Here is a 16305-nt window from a genome sequence, read left to right as displayed (position 1 = left end):
AGATTTTTTTCAACTCCGTTAGTCTCTATTGGCATTTTTTCTGTTTAAAATGGTATGTAGGTCAAAATAAAAAAATAGTATAGAGGTGTCTTTAAACTTTCCAGTGATGTGTACGTCGAGGCCAATTTTATAACAATATACATGTAAAAGCCTCCATCTCCACCCCCACCTCCGCGAGGGGCGACCCGAGAACACAACCGCCGCCGCCGCCATGTGGCGCCGCCTCCAAACCCTAGCCCCTTCCCTCCGCCGTGCCGCCGCGTCGTCGTCCTCCGCCCGCGCCGCGCCCCTTTCCACGGCGCCGGCCGTGTTCAGGCGGACCTCGCCCCTCCTCTCCTCTCTTGGTAAGCGTCCCCGGCCCGGCCCTCAGATCTCCAGCTGCTTCCGGCCCTCACCGAGCGGCTTGTTCTGATCGGTGGCCCGTGGGTGCGCAGGCGACAAGCCGGCGCCGACCAAGGTCGAGGATGTCATGCCGATCGCCACGGGGCTGGAGCGCGAGGAGCTCGAGGCGGAGCTCCAGGTGAGGGGTGTCAGTTTGAGGTTACGGGGGCTGCGGTCGCATTTGATCTGAATGTGTCCGCGTGTTTGTCCAGGGGAAGAAGAGGTTCGACATGGATCCTCCGGTCGGCCCCTTTGGCACTAAGGTGAGTTGATTGCTGCCCTGATATTTGTTACTTGCGATACATGAGTTTGTAGAATCGCACCGTGTGATGTGGTATAGAAAATGCACATGGCTGTAGCTCGGATTCATCTCTAGATGGCCTGCCAGAGTGCCGGCGGTTCAATTTGTGATAGCCGCGTGACAAAAATGTGCACAGTAGTTTTTCCCTGCATCAACTTGTGATAATGACAACTTATGACACATCACACCACTCTTAGCATGGTTCCACGAAAACATTTTTGGCTCACCAGATGCATCTCTTGTTCATCATATAATATCGCAAATTAATAGGTATCTGAAACGTTATCATACTTAAGCTGTGTTTCCTGAAGGAGATGTTCTAATATACCATCAGTCAGCCATACATGAAAACGAAATCCCAGGGTAGCTTATCTCTGACCTGTCACTTTGAGCTTTGCATTAAGTATCAGTGCTTGTTGCAGATATTTTCAACTTCCTATCCTTCCGTGCTTTCTGCTGAGTTGGTGCACTGATCTTGTAGTGATTGAATACACTTTAGCACATGTGTCACTCCTGTTAACCAAAAGAGCCCTGGTAGCCATAGGTGGTTGGATAATTGATTTTGCACTTAGCTAGACAACCGTGAAGGAAAAGCACAAACCTAGCAAATCTGTTTTAATGCATAATAGGTTTAGAGTGTTGTTTTTCACTTGTTTGTGGTTCCACTATTCGCCAATCCTAGGCATGCCCTTCTATGCATTGCATTCTGAGTACTGATATATTTAGTCTAGATATGTGAAGTTCTAGATCGCTCCCTCCCCATCTATTTTGGTTTTGCATACCAGACTTTCTATGCTGCAAGATTGCTCAATGTTCTGAACAATATAAAGTACTCAATATGCCTCATTGGGCACAACAAATTATAAAGTACTTGAAATGTATTGCGCTTAAGCTGCATTATTTTAAGGAGCTTTTCTAGATAAACCATTGGTTGGTCATAGATGCACTGACTTGTCACTTGGAGCTTGCATATGTCAGGCTTGATTTTTTTATTACTTGTTGTGCATGCACTTAGATATTTTCAACTACAATTCATCAACTTCATAGTCTTTCATGGTGAACTCATACACTGACTCCAATGTTCTTGCTTAAGGGGTGCAGTTGATCATTCTGTGATTGAATACACTATCTACATATGTTGCTCGTGTTAACTAAAGGAGCCCTGTTAGTGATAGGTGGGTTTAGTAGCACTTAACTAGGTAATTGTGGAGGTAAGGTGCACCTAGCAAAACAAATAAACAATGGTATATATAATTTTAATGCACAACCGGGTATATTGTTGTTTTAACTTGTCTGGCTCTTCTGTTCCTATTCTTCAATCCCAAGCATGTCCTCATATGCATAACATGTACTGACTTGCCTGCATATTAAGTCTAGATATGTGGAAATGCTTGATCTCACTGTCCCTCATATTTTGGTTTTGCATACGAGACTCTCTGTGCTGCAAGATCGTTCATTTGAATGTTTTACCTGCAGGAGGAACCAGCTGTGATTGAATCCTACTATAACAAGAGAATAGTTGGCTGTCCTGGTGGCGAAGGAGGTACGTCAAGGCTAATCATATATGTCGGTTGTAAGTGTCAAATATGTAAATCGCCGTAACTGGCCGTTAATTTTCCACTGGGCTTATTGCAGAGGATGAACATGACGTTGTCTGGTTTTGGTTAGAAAAGGATAAACCACATGAGTGCCCAGTCTGCTCGCAATACTTTGTGGTAACTGAAATCAATGCCTTGACCAATTGTTTATAAACGATGTACAGCAGTAGTTGGTTTTTGCTGTTGATTAGGCAGCTTAGCCGTGGCTGAAATATTCTTTTTTTTCTTGACTTTGTACAGCTCAAAGTCATTGGTAATGGAGGTGATCCAGATGGGCACGATGATGATGAAGATGAGCATCACTGAGTTGGCGATAATAAGAACTTGTGATACATGGTTTCGGCCTTATCTTTGCAGCATCAGACTGCTCTATAGTGTTGTAGTTGATGAGTGTTTCATTTCAAAAAAAAAAGATGATGAGTGTGACCATGAAGCAGGTCAGGTGGTGTTTTTTGCCCATGCATTTTGTTCGAGCCGCGTAGACCTTACAGATGTTTCTGTTTGGTATGTGCATTTTTTTTCTTGAGTGCATCATCAAATAAAGGATGAGTGCATCGATCTGTTTCAATCTAGTGACCGTGTTTGTATTTTGTTCTGAGATCATCAGGTGTGGCGATGCTCAGTGTTTGTATTTTGTTCTGAGATCAAAGAACATAAATTTCAGTATTCATTAGCGGGATTACAGCCTGTTTGCAAACAATAAGACAGGAAGCCAGCAACCTATTTCACACCGATGGTATCGATGCTTACTATGCGAGGTTTGCTTATCACAGAAATTAGCATGCAGCCAAATTGGGTTCCTAACAAACAAGTGAAATTTAAAATGTGAACTCTGTCAGCAGCTGCACCACAGATTTATATTTCTTTCAGTTTTTTTTAATTGAGAGAAATTTACATCTCCGATGTTTTCCATATTCGCGAAGTAGAATCCGAAGAAAAGGCCATCCGGAATAGCTGAATTTGCATTAGCAGTTCAATTCCATCCGCAAAACCCAACTGGCCCAGCACAGAAAGCTTTACCAAACCCATGAAAAAGAACCCATCAATGAAACGGGGATGGGATGCTCATGCTACAGACACAAAGTTCAGAACTACAGAATGCACGTGTTCTACAGCGTCTATGTCATCAGGTAGACAGTAAGTCATTCGTTTTCCGGTTTCCACTATGTTTGTCCGCTTGCTATTGCAGAAATATTCACAGCTTGCCTCGGACGCAGGATCCAGGTATCGCTACACTAATTTTTGCCCACTTTAACAGGGACTTTGCCTGCAAATCAGGAGACTGTATCAGCGACTCAGCATCACGGGATCCTAATCTTTCTACCAACGGGAGAAACATTCAAGATCGGAAGAGCACTTGAGCATCAAAGGAATGGAAAGAGTTCATCATTTTCAGCAGACAACCTTTTAATGGGTGTGCCAGTTGACGCCCAAATCATAAGGTTCTTATTAGCATACACTACTTAGAGATCAAATTTAAGATGCATGCGCATTCCTCAAGACAAACATCAACTGATGGAAGGAGAACAAAGAAAGGCAGTAGGCAGACAGTTCTATAAAGAAAATACCAAATGATGTTCACATACTTTGAGTAAACCAATCACTACATATTTACTGTGGGGAGAAAAATACCTGCAAGAATTAGTTGATTTTAGGGCTTAAGTAGTACTGTGGATCCCTGAAGAACCTGAAAATCCTCTCTGCCTTTTCAGTGGAAAGATCAGTGTTTTCTAGGATGAATTCCTTGGATGCCTTTGCAATTGCTTCAATGGAGCCAATAGCTTGGGCAAGCTTAGAAATAAATAAATACTAGCATCACCATCAATAAGCACGCCATGTAAACAGCATGGAAAAGTTAAACAGATAGTAGGGAAGTTGTGTTTACAGTGAATCTGACTACTTTTTTTAGGGGGAGAATCTGACTACTTAACTACAGGCGAGGCTAATAAGCAGATTATAACACTGGCGAATAGAGCACAACTTAATTTGCAAAACATAGCATATGCTCAGTTATTATTCTTGAATACCTACATAAAACCAATATTATTTGCATCGAAGTTCCAAAATACATTTGAGTCCTGATCTGCCCTGAATACCATACAGGTACTGTGGCTTATCATTCACAATTTTCAGAATGATGAGTGCAGATGACAAGTGAAATAATGATACTTCTAGAAGCAAACAATGTGTATTGTGTGAACCTCTCTGGTTAGAGAAAGAACTTGCAAAGCACTCAGAACTAACCAGCTATCACTGATATCTAAGTAATCAAGAAACCATAGAGTTAAGAAAAAGGAAATAGTCAAGCACATACCGCATTTGCATCATGACTGTCAATACCTGGAATAGAGGTCAGCACTCGTAAAAATGCGTCCATGCACTCAACAGCTTGTGCCCGCTACAGTGAGAAGCAAGAAAATAATTTAGCTACACAAATAGTACGCTCATGTATCTAGGAGGATCTGAAATTACCTCATCCCTCATAGTTGTGATAATGTCTTGCTTCTTGCAAACTGAAGAAAGAATATATGTTATCAATAGCAGCTTCCGGTTCAGGACTTGAACAGGAGTCAGGGAACTTCAGAAAAGTATGTAGAGAAGTACCTCCACGAGCATGAGCTATCCTTACAATCTTCTCAAATCCCATCTCTGGATCACAAACAGGCACAAATGTAGGACAGCCGAGCTCCATGCCATACCTTGAATGAGAACCGCATAAATAACAATGACACAGCCAAAACAAACACTTCACATTAACATAATATCAGGATCATACTTGAAATATGATTTGTTAAATGAGTCAATTTGTTCTCCTGTGGGAAGGACAACAGCAACATAAAGATGTTTGAACTGCCTTTTCAGTGTATTCACCCTGCAAAGGCATTCCAAGACTGACATCACCATCACAACAAATGCAATGCATAACAAACATAACCAGAAAGAGTCTCACGGCCTCACCTGCTGAACACAGCAGCTTCCTTTTCAGAATCCCAATTCGTCTCAAAGACAAAAGCAACAGATGTTCCCCCATTGTTGAAGATGAAGTCCTGGAATACACTCGATCAGTTTTCAGGTCATATACATAAAAGACACGCAAGAGGAAATCTATGGGATTCCAGAATTGCGGTGCTAACCGGAGAAACTGACAGGAAGTTGAGGCGGTATGAGTTTGCAGCGAGGAATGTGGCGAGGAAGTTGATGAGGTTGGGGTGCTGCTTGTCTCTCCACGAGTTGCTCATCATGCATACACCTCGACCTGCGCTCAGAACGGTGCTCGATTGAGTTACAAGTTTCAGCTCGATGTGCACATGTAACAAAACTCAGTAAATACTCAGCGGACCGCTACTCTAGAAAAATATCCTGGCGCAGCCTTTAGAATTAGAACCTGCACTTGCAACCATACAGGGGCAGACGTAATTTGAGGCCATGGGGGTTCAGGTGAGCCCCCAAATGTTCCGCAATTGAGTTCGATCAGGAAGAACAACAGAATCATTCCAACGATTTAGAGTAATAGAAACCCTAACACGTGCACTTGGGGCATGGAGGAGGACGCCAACGCCATGCGATCGCAACCTCATCATGGGTACTCATGTCCTACAGGCTACAGGATCACAGCAGAGGCCCCCAGCCCCATCGAGGGGATGGATTGAAGAGCGAAATCTTCGAACCGAACAGTGGGTGGGTTAAAGAGTTGCATTGGGTTAGCACAGGATTAATCGAAGGGAAGTGAGGATTTGGATTTTGTCCGGTTGCTCCACCTTAACAATTTCGAAAAACTCTTGCGAGCTAGGGCTTACCGACGAATCCTGAAGGGTCTCCTCCACGTGAGGCCATCCCGTGCCAGTAGACAGGAGGACGAGGAGGAGGTAGCCGGTCGCGAGAGGAGAATTCGAAACACTTGGTGGTGGCGCTTCGCTTCGGTGGAGGCGTGGAGCAGAGTGGAGCCGGGCAGGCGGCGGCCGTCTCCTTTCCCTCCGTCTCTTCCCGCCCGCCGCCGTTGCGCGAGTGATTGATGGCGTGTTTGTTTCCGCTTTTAATCCAATTGTGGATGGAAAAAATCGAAAATCCCACCCAAACGGACCGCTTAATTCTCGATTCTATCGGCCGCCGATTCTCGCGGAAGCTCCAGCACAACGTGCGGGCCGATTCCCGCAGAAGCGTCACTGGACTCGCTTACCAGGTAATCTGTCGGGCAGTAGCTACCTGAATACCTGAATGTCTGAACTTCTGAATCGATCAACACCTTCTTCAGTTGTCACTCTAGTAGAAGCCGGCGGCAAGTCTAACGGTTTGGCGATTTCACTTCTACCGTGCGATGGGGATCGAACGTCTGGGATGCGCCGTTGTGTACCGGCCGTTCTCAGACGCTAAACAGTGTTAAGCTTCCGTTTCTTTTCGGCCGCACCCTGCTATTTAGGTGTTGGCCTGCGATCTGTAAACGCTATCGAATGATCTGAACATTAAACCCTAGCGTAGTTGGTAGTTGTAGAAGTAGTATTTATCGTCGTCTCCCTGACGGCGTGTTATCGTGTACTCGGGTGATCTTACAGTGAATTACAGCTACCCACTACTCTCTCGCTTGTTGACCTGAATTTCTCTGAGTTCTTCCGCTACTTCTCGATCTCGATTCTCTCGTTCTTGCTTGTTCTTGACAAGGGTATCAGAGCTCGGCGTCCTTGGCCGGGTCAGGAAACCTTCCACAGCCAGTCTTCCAGATCTTGTCCGATCAGCGCGGTTGGAGGTGGTTCGGCTCTCCCGAGTAAAATCCCACCCTCCCACCCTGATCTGTGAAGAATCACCCTATTTCTCCCTAAATTAGCAGTGAATTTGGAGGCGGTGAGGGTTGTAAGGCCTTGTCCTTGCGTAAAATTCCTTAAGCTGCTCTGAATTGGATCTGTGTTGGCGTTGGCGAGATACTCTTTGATCCAGGTTTCAAGACTAGTTCTTGAGTAAAATCCCGAGGTCGAATCCGTATCTCAGGTGGCGGTAGATCGGTCTTGTGGATCTAATTGGGGCGAGTTTACTCAAACTGAATCCACAGACGCAACGACGATGGTGAACTTCATGGAACCAGTGGATCCTAGTCAGTTTGCAACAGCAACTGAAGTGGATGGCCTAAGAAGGACCTTGGATGAGTTCATGAAGACCCAGGATGGCGTGAATCAGTCGATCAAGTCCTCCCTCAACAAGATATTGAGTCAATTCACCATCAACCCACAGATGGGTGTCCCTGCTCCAGAGGACAAAGGTTCCAACATCAAGGGTAAGGACCAAGTCGCCCAACCTCCTCAATTTCAGTTCTCTCACCCCCCACAATAGTAACTGGCCCAAGCATCCACAACACCAACATCACTACAGACATCCTTCTCAATTTGTGCCAATTCACCCTGATGAGCATAGTTATTATGGTATGCATCAGCAATCTTCACATGTTCATTGGTCTGCTCAAGGTCCATTTGTAGCTAGTGATGATTATGGAGAAGAGGGTCAGTGTTTGGAAAACTACTTAAGATGTATGTGTTTCAATGCACCTAGAAGATGGTTCCATTATTTATCCTTGGCAGAATGGTGGTATAACACATCTTATCACACCTCCCTGAATATGACACCATTCCAAGCTCTGTATGGTTTTCCCCCTCCTATGATAGCTGAAGTTATCCTCCCAGACTGTCCAAATGACAATGCAAAGCAACTTTTACAACACCGAGAGCTGGCCACTCAAATCATCAAGGACAACCTGTCGAAGGCTCAGTCCAGAATTAAACACCAAGCAGACAAGCATAGGTCTGACAAAGAATTCAATATTGGAGACATGGTATATCTGAAACTCCAACCTTACAAACATACTTCCTTAAGCATCCACAACAGCTTGAAGTTACACTCTAAATATTATGGGCCCTTTCGAGTGCTAGAAAAGATTGGGAAGGCAGCTTATAAACTCTTGCTTCCAGATGGCTGTCAGCTGCACCCGGTTTTTCATGTGAGTCAACTCAAGCGGCATGTCGGCCCTCAGGTTATTCTTACTCCACAATTACCACTGGTTGATGATCAAGGCAACATTAAGGTGGCTCCTATGGAAATACTGGAACGTCGCATGATACCGAGAAATAATGAACCTGTGGTCCAATGGTTGATTCAGTGGCTCAATTTGCCTCCATCAGCAGCTACTTGGAAGATGCAGACTTTATCCGTAAAGTGTTTCCAACATTTCATCCTTGAGGACAAGGATCTTAAGGGGGGGGGCATTGTCAGGCAGTAGCTACCTGAATACCTGAATGTTTGAACTTCTGAATCGATCAACACCTTCTTCAGTTGTCACTCTAGTAGAAGCCAGCGGCAAGTCTAACGGTTTGGCGATTTCACTTCTACCATGCGATGGGGATCGAACGTCTGGGATGTGCCGTTGTGTACCGGCCGTTCTCAAACGCTAAACAGTGTTAAGTTTCCGTTTCTTTTCAGCCGCACCCTGCTATTTAGGTGTTGGCCTGCGATCTGTAAACGCTATCGAATGATCTGAACATTAAACCCTAGCGTAGTTGGTAGCTGTAGAAGTAGTATTTATCGTCATCTCCCTGGCGGCGCATTATCGTGTACTCGGGTGATCTTGCAGTGAATTACAACTACCCACTACTTTCTCGCTTGTTGACCTGAATTTCTCTGAGTTCTTCCGCTACTTCTCGATCTCGATTCTCTCGTTCTTGCTTGTTCTTGACATAACCGGAAGAATTTTTCCCCTCGATACCCCTCCTCCGTCTCCCACTCCCACCGAAATCGGGCCATCCTACCTCTCCGGAGTGGATCTGCGCCGCCGCCCTGCACTCCCGGACTGGAGCTGCGCCGCCGTTCCCCAACCGGAGCTGCACCTGCGGCCCCTGAACCGCCTCTCCCCGACCTGAAGCAGCGCCGCAGCATCCTGATTTGCGCCCCTGCCCCTTCCCGACACCTGGACTGTGCCGCGTCGTCGTCGCTTCATCCCCGAGGAGCAGCGCCGGAGCATCCCACCCCGACTCTGCCTTCCACCCCGACCAGCACCCCTACAAGATTTGAGCTATTATTTTCTTGTCAAGCTGTTCTTAGCACATATATGCATCATATTAAACACATGTTTTGACGTATAAACATAGCTAGCTTCAATTCCTTTCTCTACAAAAAAACATCTTTTGGTATATTTATGATATTAATCTATATTTAATCTAATTGTAATTTAATTATGTAGTTGTGATGCTAAATTTAATAATTATGTAGTCAAGACACTCAAAAAATATAACAATTATTGAATTCTGCTAGTATTCAGTAAAAAAAGGAAACATCATCAGCCTAGGGGTATTTTAGATATTTTACTACTCAACTCAGAGAATCGACTCAAAATAATCAGGATTGATAAACACTCAGCTTATCCAGACAGCCGATTCTTCAGGCAGCTGGCTTATCTCAGAATCTTGATTCTCAGATAAGCGATATCCATAAAAGCAGAAACAAATAGGGCCTGAGACTTGAGAGGGAACAAGGGAAGGAAGATGGGCTGAGTTGGGCTGGTTGGTGCTCTGAGCCTGAAAGTTTTGAGTGCGCATGAGCGCATCATCAAACCCGCTAACCAAAAAGGGAAAAAAAAAGGAAAGAAAATGAAAGGAAAAGAGCGGGAGATTAAAAAAAAGAAAAGCCGAAAAGCAAAGGAAGAAAATATTGGTGCCAATGAATAGGCACTGTACAATACTAATAGTTTTATCAACTAATCCGAATACGCATGTGCGAACTTTCAAAAAAAAACGCATGTGCGCAACATTTTGTAGCACAACAAAATGAGAGAGAAGCACTTCTCTGTGAAACCTCCACCATTTAACAATCGCTACGATTTATGACTGCAAAGTTACAAAAACTAGAGTGCAGAGCCATGCGGTGATGCCGTATCGGTGTTAGTGTTACTGATCCAGGAGCCCAGGACCGGGAGGGGGACAGGAACGCGGAGAAAGAAAATATCAGCCGAAGAGGCCTTGTGGCCTTTGTGCTCAATCGCTCGCCGGCAGCGGAATGATGCGATGCTCCAGCATACCCGCCCTGGACCCTGTGACCGCGATGGATTCAAATCTGAATGTCTCGAGAGGCTAGAGTACTATAACGTGCTTGGTTCCTAGCTCCTCGATCACAGCTTTCGAAATCGATTACCATGATTGCCAGGTGGAGCGGCCATCATCATCATGGCGAGAGCCGGCCGCTCGACGCCTCAACGGAGCTGAAAAGGATAGGGAGCCGAGATCAAGCAACAGCAAAGCGTGCCGTTAGCCTATCCAAGACCGGTTCAGACTTCATACTAGAGCGTCCAGCGTGGAAGAGAGGCGCGGCCGCGCTCGACACGTTGGGCCGGGACATCGATGCCCATGTCCCCGGGAAGGAAAGAGATGAGACCTGCGCCCGGGGCCGCGGAGTCGATCCGTTGCTTCCGACCCACGGCTAGAATGAGCATCTAGGAGTCAGGGATTTTCACTGTCTTTTGTCCTTGAACCTCACCGCTTCGGCGTGTCAGACCGTGGTATGGTTGCATCGGCAAAAAATTGACGGCTAATATGTACACCGCCTTGCTGAAATGCTGATGGTCTTCGGGCGGCTGGACCATTCAGACAGGGGAGCATTCCTTGCTTCGGCTGCTGGGAGAGTTCTTGATTCCTTCACCTATCTGATGCAGATTGCTGTGCTCTGCTGCTGTATCCGGCGGTCACCACCATGGAATTGGAATGCAGCAGCTGCCATTCACACACGCCGGCCTCTGCAAATTTTTGGCGGCGACACGACAAATGCGGCCCAGTCGTCTGATCTGGCGCCGAGCGCTGTCCAGGCTGACATAGAAAGCTCTCAGCCTTGCCACACGGTACATGACACAAGCCACCACGCTCTGCCACTCTGGATGCATACAGCCAAGTGCGCAAGGAACACCCACCAGCAGCAAGCAAGCACCCATCCGGACTGGGGTCACCAACCAGCAACCAAGTTCGGCTTCCGCCCGCCACGCATAAAAACCAAAGAAAACTCGTCTCGTCCCGGCCCTCTTGCTTGCTCTCCCCCCTCCCCTCCACACCGCGCCATGCCTTGGCGTCGGCAGAGCGCGCGTCCATCCAGGCCGTAGCGTGCGTGTCCTACCCGTCCGTCCCCTGGGCGCGGCCCAGAATGGGCGCGCCCGTGCAGCTGCTGCTGGTGCTGGCCGCCGTCGCCTGCGCGGCCGCGGAGCCGCCGCAGCAGGAGCGGTCGGCGCTGCAGGCGTTCCTCGCGGGCACGCCGCACGAGCGCGCGCTGGGCTGGAACGCGTCCGTGCCGGCCTGCGCCTGGACCGGCGTCCGGTGCGACGCTGCCAACGCCACGGTCGTCGAGCTCCACCTCCCGGGCATCGGCCTCATCGGCGGCGTGCCGCCGGGCACGCTCGGGGGGCTGCGGGGACTCGAGGTCCTCTCGCTGCGCGACAACCGCCTCCTCGGCGACATCCCCCGTGACCTCCTCGGCCTCCCGCGGCTCCGCTCGTTGTACCTGCAGGGCAACCTGCTCACCGGCGCCATCCCCGCCGAGGTCGGCCGGCTCGCCTCGCTCGAGCACCTCGCGCTGTCCCGCAACAACCTCACCGGCGCCGTCCCGTCGGCGCTCAGCAACCTGACGAGGCTCCAGTCGCTGAGGCTTGACGCGAACCGCCTCTCCGGCAGCCTCCCGAGCCTCAGCTTCCGCCGGCTCGAGGTGTTCAACGTCTCCTACAACGACCTCAACGGCTCCATCCCCAGCACCCTCGCGAGCTTTCCGCCAGAGTCCTTCGCCGGCAACGTCCACCTCTGCGGCCCGCCCCTCATGGACCAGCCATGCCAGCCCTTCTCGTCACCGGCGCCCTCTCCTCCCGGTGTCCCTGTGCCCTCGTCGAAGAAGAAAAGGAAGCTGTCCGGCGCGGCGGTCGTGGCCATTGCGGTGGGCGCCGGGGCCGCGGCGCTGCTCGCCCTGGTGCTCCTCGTGCTGTGCGCCGTCCACCACCACCGTCGCGCAGCCACCGGCGAGGAGGAGGAGAAGACGACGCCGCCGACCCGGGGCCTGACCCCGTCGACGGCGTCGGGGGAGATGACGGGCGGCGAGTTCACCTCGTCTTCCAAGGACATCAGCGTGGCGGCCGCCGCCGCCGCGGGGCGCGCGGCAGAGCGGAGCCGGCTGGTGTTCGTGGGGAATCAGGGCCCGGCGCAGCACCACTACAGCTTCGACCTGGAGGACCTGCTGCGCGCGTCGGCGGAGGTGCTGGGCAAGGGCAGCTTGGGCACGTCGTACAAGGCGGTGCTGGAGGAAGGGACGACGGTGGTGGTGAAGCGGCTGCGGGACGTGGCCGTGGCGCGGCGCGAGTTCGCGGCGTGCGTGGAGGCCGCGGCGGGCGCCGCGGCGGAGCACCGGAACCTGGTGCCCCTGCGCGGGTACTACTACTCCAAGGACGAGAAGCTGCTGGTCGTGGACTACCTCCCCGGCGGCAGCCTCTCCGCCCGGCTCCACGGTGAGTCATCGATCGAACTTGCTTACCAGCTGCCATTGCTGCGCGCGGTCAAGGAATTCCGGCCGCATTCCGGCATTCGGCCGGCGTTGCGCGCGATTCGCCCGGTTTTGCAATCCTCTCCAGTGTTTGTGTTTGCAAACCTCTACGGGGTTTTGTGTTTGGCTGTTTGCAATCCTCTCCGGCGTTTCGTGTCCGCGTTGCTCGGCTGCTCCCTTCTTTCTCAAGCACGAGTACTGTTACGTGGTAGGTGTGCGATCGGTTTGCTGCGGGAGGGGGAGGCTGCCTGTAAAGTCAGCGAAACTGTGAGACTGAGAGAGACGAAAGACATGAGCATGCGATAGATAGGAGCGGAGAAATTTGCTTGCTTTGGACGCCGGGCCACGGAATGGGGTCGAGAGCTGACAGCTGAGCACGATTGGAAATTGGAGCTTGCCGGCGACATGCCCTGCCGGCATGATTGCCTGCAACCGGAGTACAGGTACTAGTAGGTGGTACGAGAACATTAGCCGCAGCACCCTTGTTTGTCTGCTGCCGCTTGGAACCACCCAATTCAGCGCTGCAGTAGCTCCGAGCCCACTCGCCCGCCGCTAGTTTGCTTTGCTCCATCTGCACGCAAACGGGCACTGCAGCGCAGGTACGGTGTTTCTCCGGGGAATGTTTGCCTCTGGTTCATCGCGTACCTCTAACAAGCCATGTACACGGTACTGCTAGTACGGTAGTACCATACCATGGAGTGTAGATCAAGTATGGCGTGGTCAAACAGCTAGTATATCGTTCGTTCAGACCTGAGCTCAAGGCATCAAGAAGGTCCAGATCAAACATAATTGTCCTTCAGCATCCCTGTTTGCATCAATGATTAAATCGATCCGGACATCCGGTCTAAATGTGATGCCGAGTGGTGAAAACTTGTTTTTTCCCCTTGAAAAGATAGTGGTGTAAAACTTGTGTCAACTGCAGCGCTTACTCAAACTGACAGGACCATCCTTCGCTCCAATCATTCATGCCAACCGCGGACACGGTCTTTTGGAGGCCGCTAGCTACTCCACCCTTTCCTTCAGCTGTGCTCTACTAGGCTCCAATCCCTTGAAAGGGATTGAGAGGGAGCATTTGCAATTTGACTAGCGTTTTTTTTTTTTTCAGAATTCAGATTCCTGTTCGGTTAGGGCCAATCATCTGACAGTGACTGAAATCGAAATTTATGGTCCCGTAGCCATCGCTTATCCGCGATGGCGTCCTCACTTTTGAATTCTTGCGAGCAAGGAACTGTCCATGCCGTCGTCGTTTCGGGGACTTCACTGTCAGGTTCGTGTATACAGATGCTATCAGAGTATGATTTAGAATACAAGGATGCAACCACTCTCATTCAGAAAATAGGTGCCGTTCAGTTCTCAGACTTGCAGGAGTGGTTACTCTCTTGTGCCCGCTGCTGCCTCAAACAAGTCCCACTGCCACTGCCCTGTGGGGCCTGCTTCCCCGTCAATGTGTCCCTGCTGCCTACTGAAACAACATTCAATTGTCTTCCATCTATCCTAACCACTGACTTCTAATTGCTCAGTGTCTAAAAACACTGACCAAAAGCATGGAAAAAAGCCAAAAAGTCAAGGTTTTGATCGATCGTCCACATCAGATGCGTTGGCATACGAGCATGTGTGATGCTCCTTTTTTTTAAGGGAAACATGCTAGTATGTTATTTTTTTAAGGGAAACATGCTAGCATGTGTGATGACTTTCTATTCTTCAGTATGTTATTTTTTTTGTTGCTCTATTATGCTGCATATTCGACGTAATTCATCGAGTTGACACCAATACTCATAGCAGTTAAGTTACACCAGCCTTAATGTTTTGTGCATTTAGACAACTAGACGCCAACCGGCAACGAGCGTTGCCGATTGCTGGTACAATTATGTTGCTGTTTCTCTGTTTAATCGCTCTACCTACCACACCTACTTTGTTCTCTTCCTTGACCATTTTGCTTATCTAATTGTAAAGGAGTAGGTCACTGTGCATGCATCACTGTATTTTTGTTCAAGTTATAATTCTGCGCGTCACTGGTGGCCCATTCCATGGACAATGACCACTAGCTCATGTAGCCAATATCCAGTTGGAGATTGTATTTCTGTAATGAAAACGCCAAATGATTCTGTTTCACCAGTATTACTGCGATAGACAAGTTAAGCCCTGGCCTGAATTAGGGGCAAATGATGTCTGAAATTTAGCTAGTATATGCTAGTACAATGATGAAAATAGCAGCGTATTCATACAGCTGATTTTTCTGTCTGTGCACTGTTGTGTTGTCGGTCGGGGATGCTAACACACCGTGGATTTGGACACAGGGGGCCGGGGCACCGGCCGGACGCCCATGGACTGGGAGGCGCGGATGCGGACTGCGCTGTGCGCCGCGCGCGGCGTGGCGCACCTGCACACCGCCCACAGCCTCGTTCACGGCAACGTCAAGTCCTCCAACCTCCTGCTGCGCCCGGACCCCGACGCGGCCGCGCTCTCCGACTACTGCCTCCACCAGATCTTCCCCCCGGCCCCCGCGCGCCCCGGCGGGAGCGGCGGCGGGTACCGCGCGCCGGAGCTCGTGGACGCGCGCCGCCCGACGTTCAGGTCCGACGTGTACTCGCTCGGGGTGCTGTTCCTGGAGCTCCTGACGGGCAAGTCCCCCGCGCACCACGCGTCCCTGGAGGGCGTTGACGGCGCCGTGGACCTCCCGCGGTGGGTGCAGTCGGTGGTGCGGGAGGAGTGGACGGCGGAGGTGTTCGACGCGGAGCTGGTGCGGATGGGCGGGGGCGCCGAGGAGGAGATGGTGGCGCTGCTCCAGGTGGCCATGGCGTGTGTGTCTACCGCGCCGGATGCGCGCCCGGACGCCGCCGACGTCGTCAGGATGGTCGAGGAGATCGGCGGCGGGCACGGGCGCGCGACGACGGAGGAGAGCGAGGGGACGAGGGGCGCGTCGGAGGAGGAGCGGTCCAGGGGCCCGACTCCGTGACGCCGCCTGGGGCAACGCAACGCAATGCCAGCATGTCGCATGGCAAAGTTGTTTCCTTTCGATCGATTTATATAGCATTTGTTTTCATTCTATAGTCTCTAACTGCTCAGCCTGGCTGCTTCTCAGGCATCCATTGTTACGCCAATCAGATACAGTCCTCCCTCTCTCCCAGCCTTTGTTCCTAGTGTATGCAGCAATTTTTCCCGTTTGGTTCTTTTGTGACCATTGCAAGTGTCTGCTCCAAAATCCAATCAGTCCACCATCATGCACTTTCTTTTGGCGTTGCTGCAAAGCTGCCAATGGCATCCAACGTTGAGATCCCTAACCTTGTAGGCCGGGGAAGGTGCGCTGCAGCTTGAAACAATAGAACTCGAAGAAGGACAAAGCTGGAAACACAGCAGCACACTCCGGAGCAAGACCCATGACGGCTCACATCGCGAATGCGTCTGGCTCTGGCCTGTGGCGGATTTCGCGAATCACCTCGTCGTGGAGGTCAGTGCGGCCATGACAATCTCCATCTGGATACCTAGACC

General features: G+C 50.0%; 3 protein-coding genes across 5 annotated transcripts; 2 read left to right on the top strand and 1 right to left on the bottom strand.

Annotated features, from left to right (window-relative positions):
• The first annotated feature begins 69 nt into the window (after positions 1-69).
• LOC120700493 (putative cytochrome c oxidase subunit 5b-like) lies at positions 70-2962 on the top strand. Its single transcript, XM_039984755.1, has 6 exons — positions 70-344; positions 435-520; positions 594-644; positions 2159-2225; positions 2318-2397; positions 2521-2962. The coding sequence occupies exons 1-6, from the start codon at positions 212-214 to the stop codon at positions 2584-2586; spliced, it is 483 nt and encodes a 160-aa protein (XP_039840689.1). The 5' UTR covers positions 70-211; the 3' UTR covers positions 2587-2962.
• Positions 2963-3120: 158 nt separating this feature from the next.
• Positions 3121-9328, bottom strand: LOC120700492 (protein PARTING DANCERS homolog). 3 transcript variants are annotated; one of them, XR_005685922.1, is made up of 9 exons: positions 9066-9328; positions 5415-5536; positions 5239-5327; positions 5057-5152; positions 4885-4979; positions 4753-4793; positions 4621-4678; positions 3913-4071; positions 3121-3547 (listed from the first exon to the last, which is right to left on the bottom strand). XR_005685922.1 is itself a non-coding variant. In XM_039984753.1 (9 exons), exons 1-8 carry the CDS (start codon positions 9190-9192, stop codon positions 3922-3924), a joined length of 804 nt encoding a protein of 267 aa, XP_039840687.1. In that variant the 5' UTR covers positions 9193-9325; the 3' UTR covers positions 3121-3547; positions 3913-3921. The 3 variants fall into 3 exon arrangements, 2 of the variants coding, with proteins under 2 accessions (XP_039840687.1, XP_039840688.1); XM_039984753.1 differs by having other exon boundaries at positions 4595-4678; positions 9066-9325; XM_039984754.1 differs by lacking the exon at positions 9066-9328 and adding an exon at positions 6078-6465 and having other exon boundaries at positions 4595-4678.
• A 1904-nt stretch (positions 9329-11232) lies between these two features.
• Positions 11233-16023, top strand: LOC120700490 (probable inactive receptor kinase At2g26730). The gene is made up of 2 exons (XM_039984751.1): positions 11233-12781; positions 15114-16023. The coding sequence occupies exons 1-2, from the start codon at positions 11440-11442 to the stop codon at positions 15770-15772; spliced, it is 2001 nt and encodes a 666-aa protein (XP_039840685.1). The 5' UTR covers positions 11233-11439; the 3' UTR covers positions 15773-16023.
• The last annotated feature ends 282 nt before the right edge of the window (positions 16024-16305 follow it).

Source organism: Panicum virgatum, chromosome 3K (genome assembly GCF_016808335.1).
Source record: "Panicum virgatum strain AP13 chromosome 3K, P.virgatum_v5, whole genome shotgun sequence".
Lineage (NCBI taxonomy): Eukaryota > Viridiplantae > Streptophyta > Magnoliopsida > Poales > Poaceae > Panicum > Panicum virgatum.
Note: the sequence above shows the minus strand (reverse complement) of the source record. Positions and strands in the feature narration are given on the sequence as shown.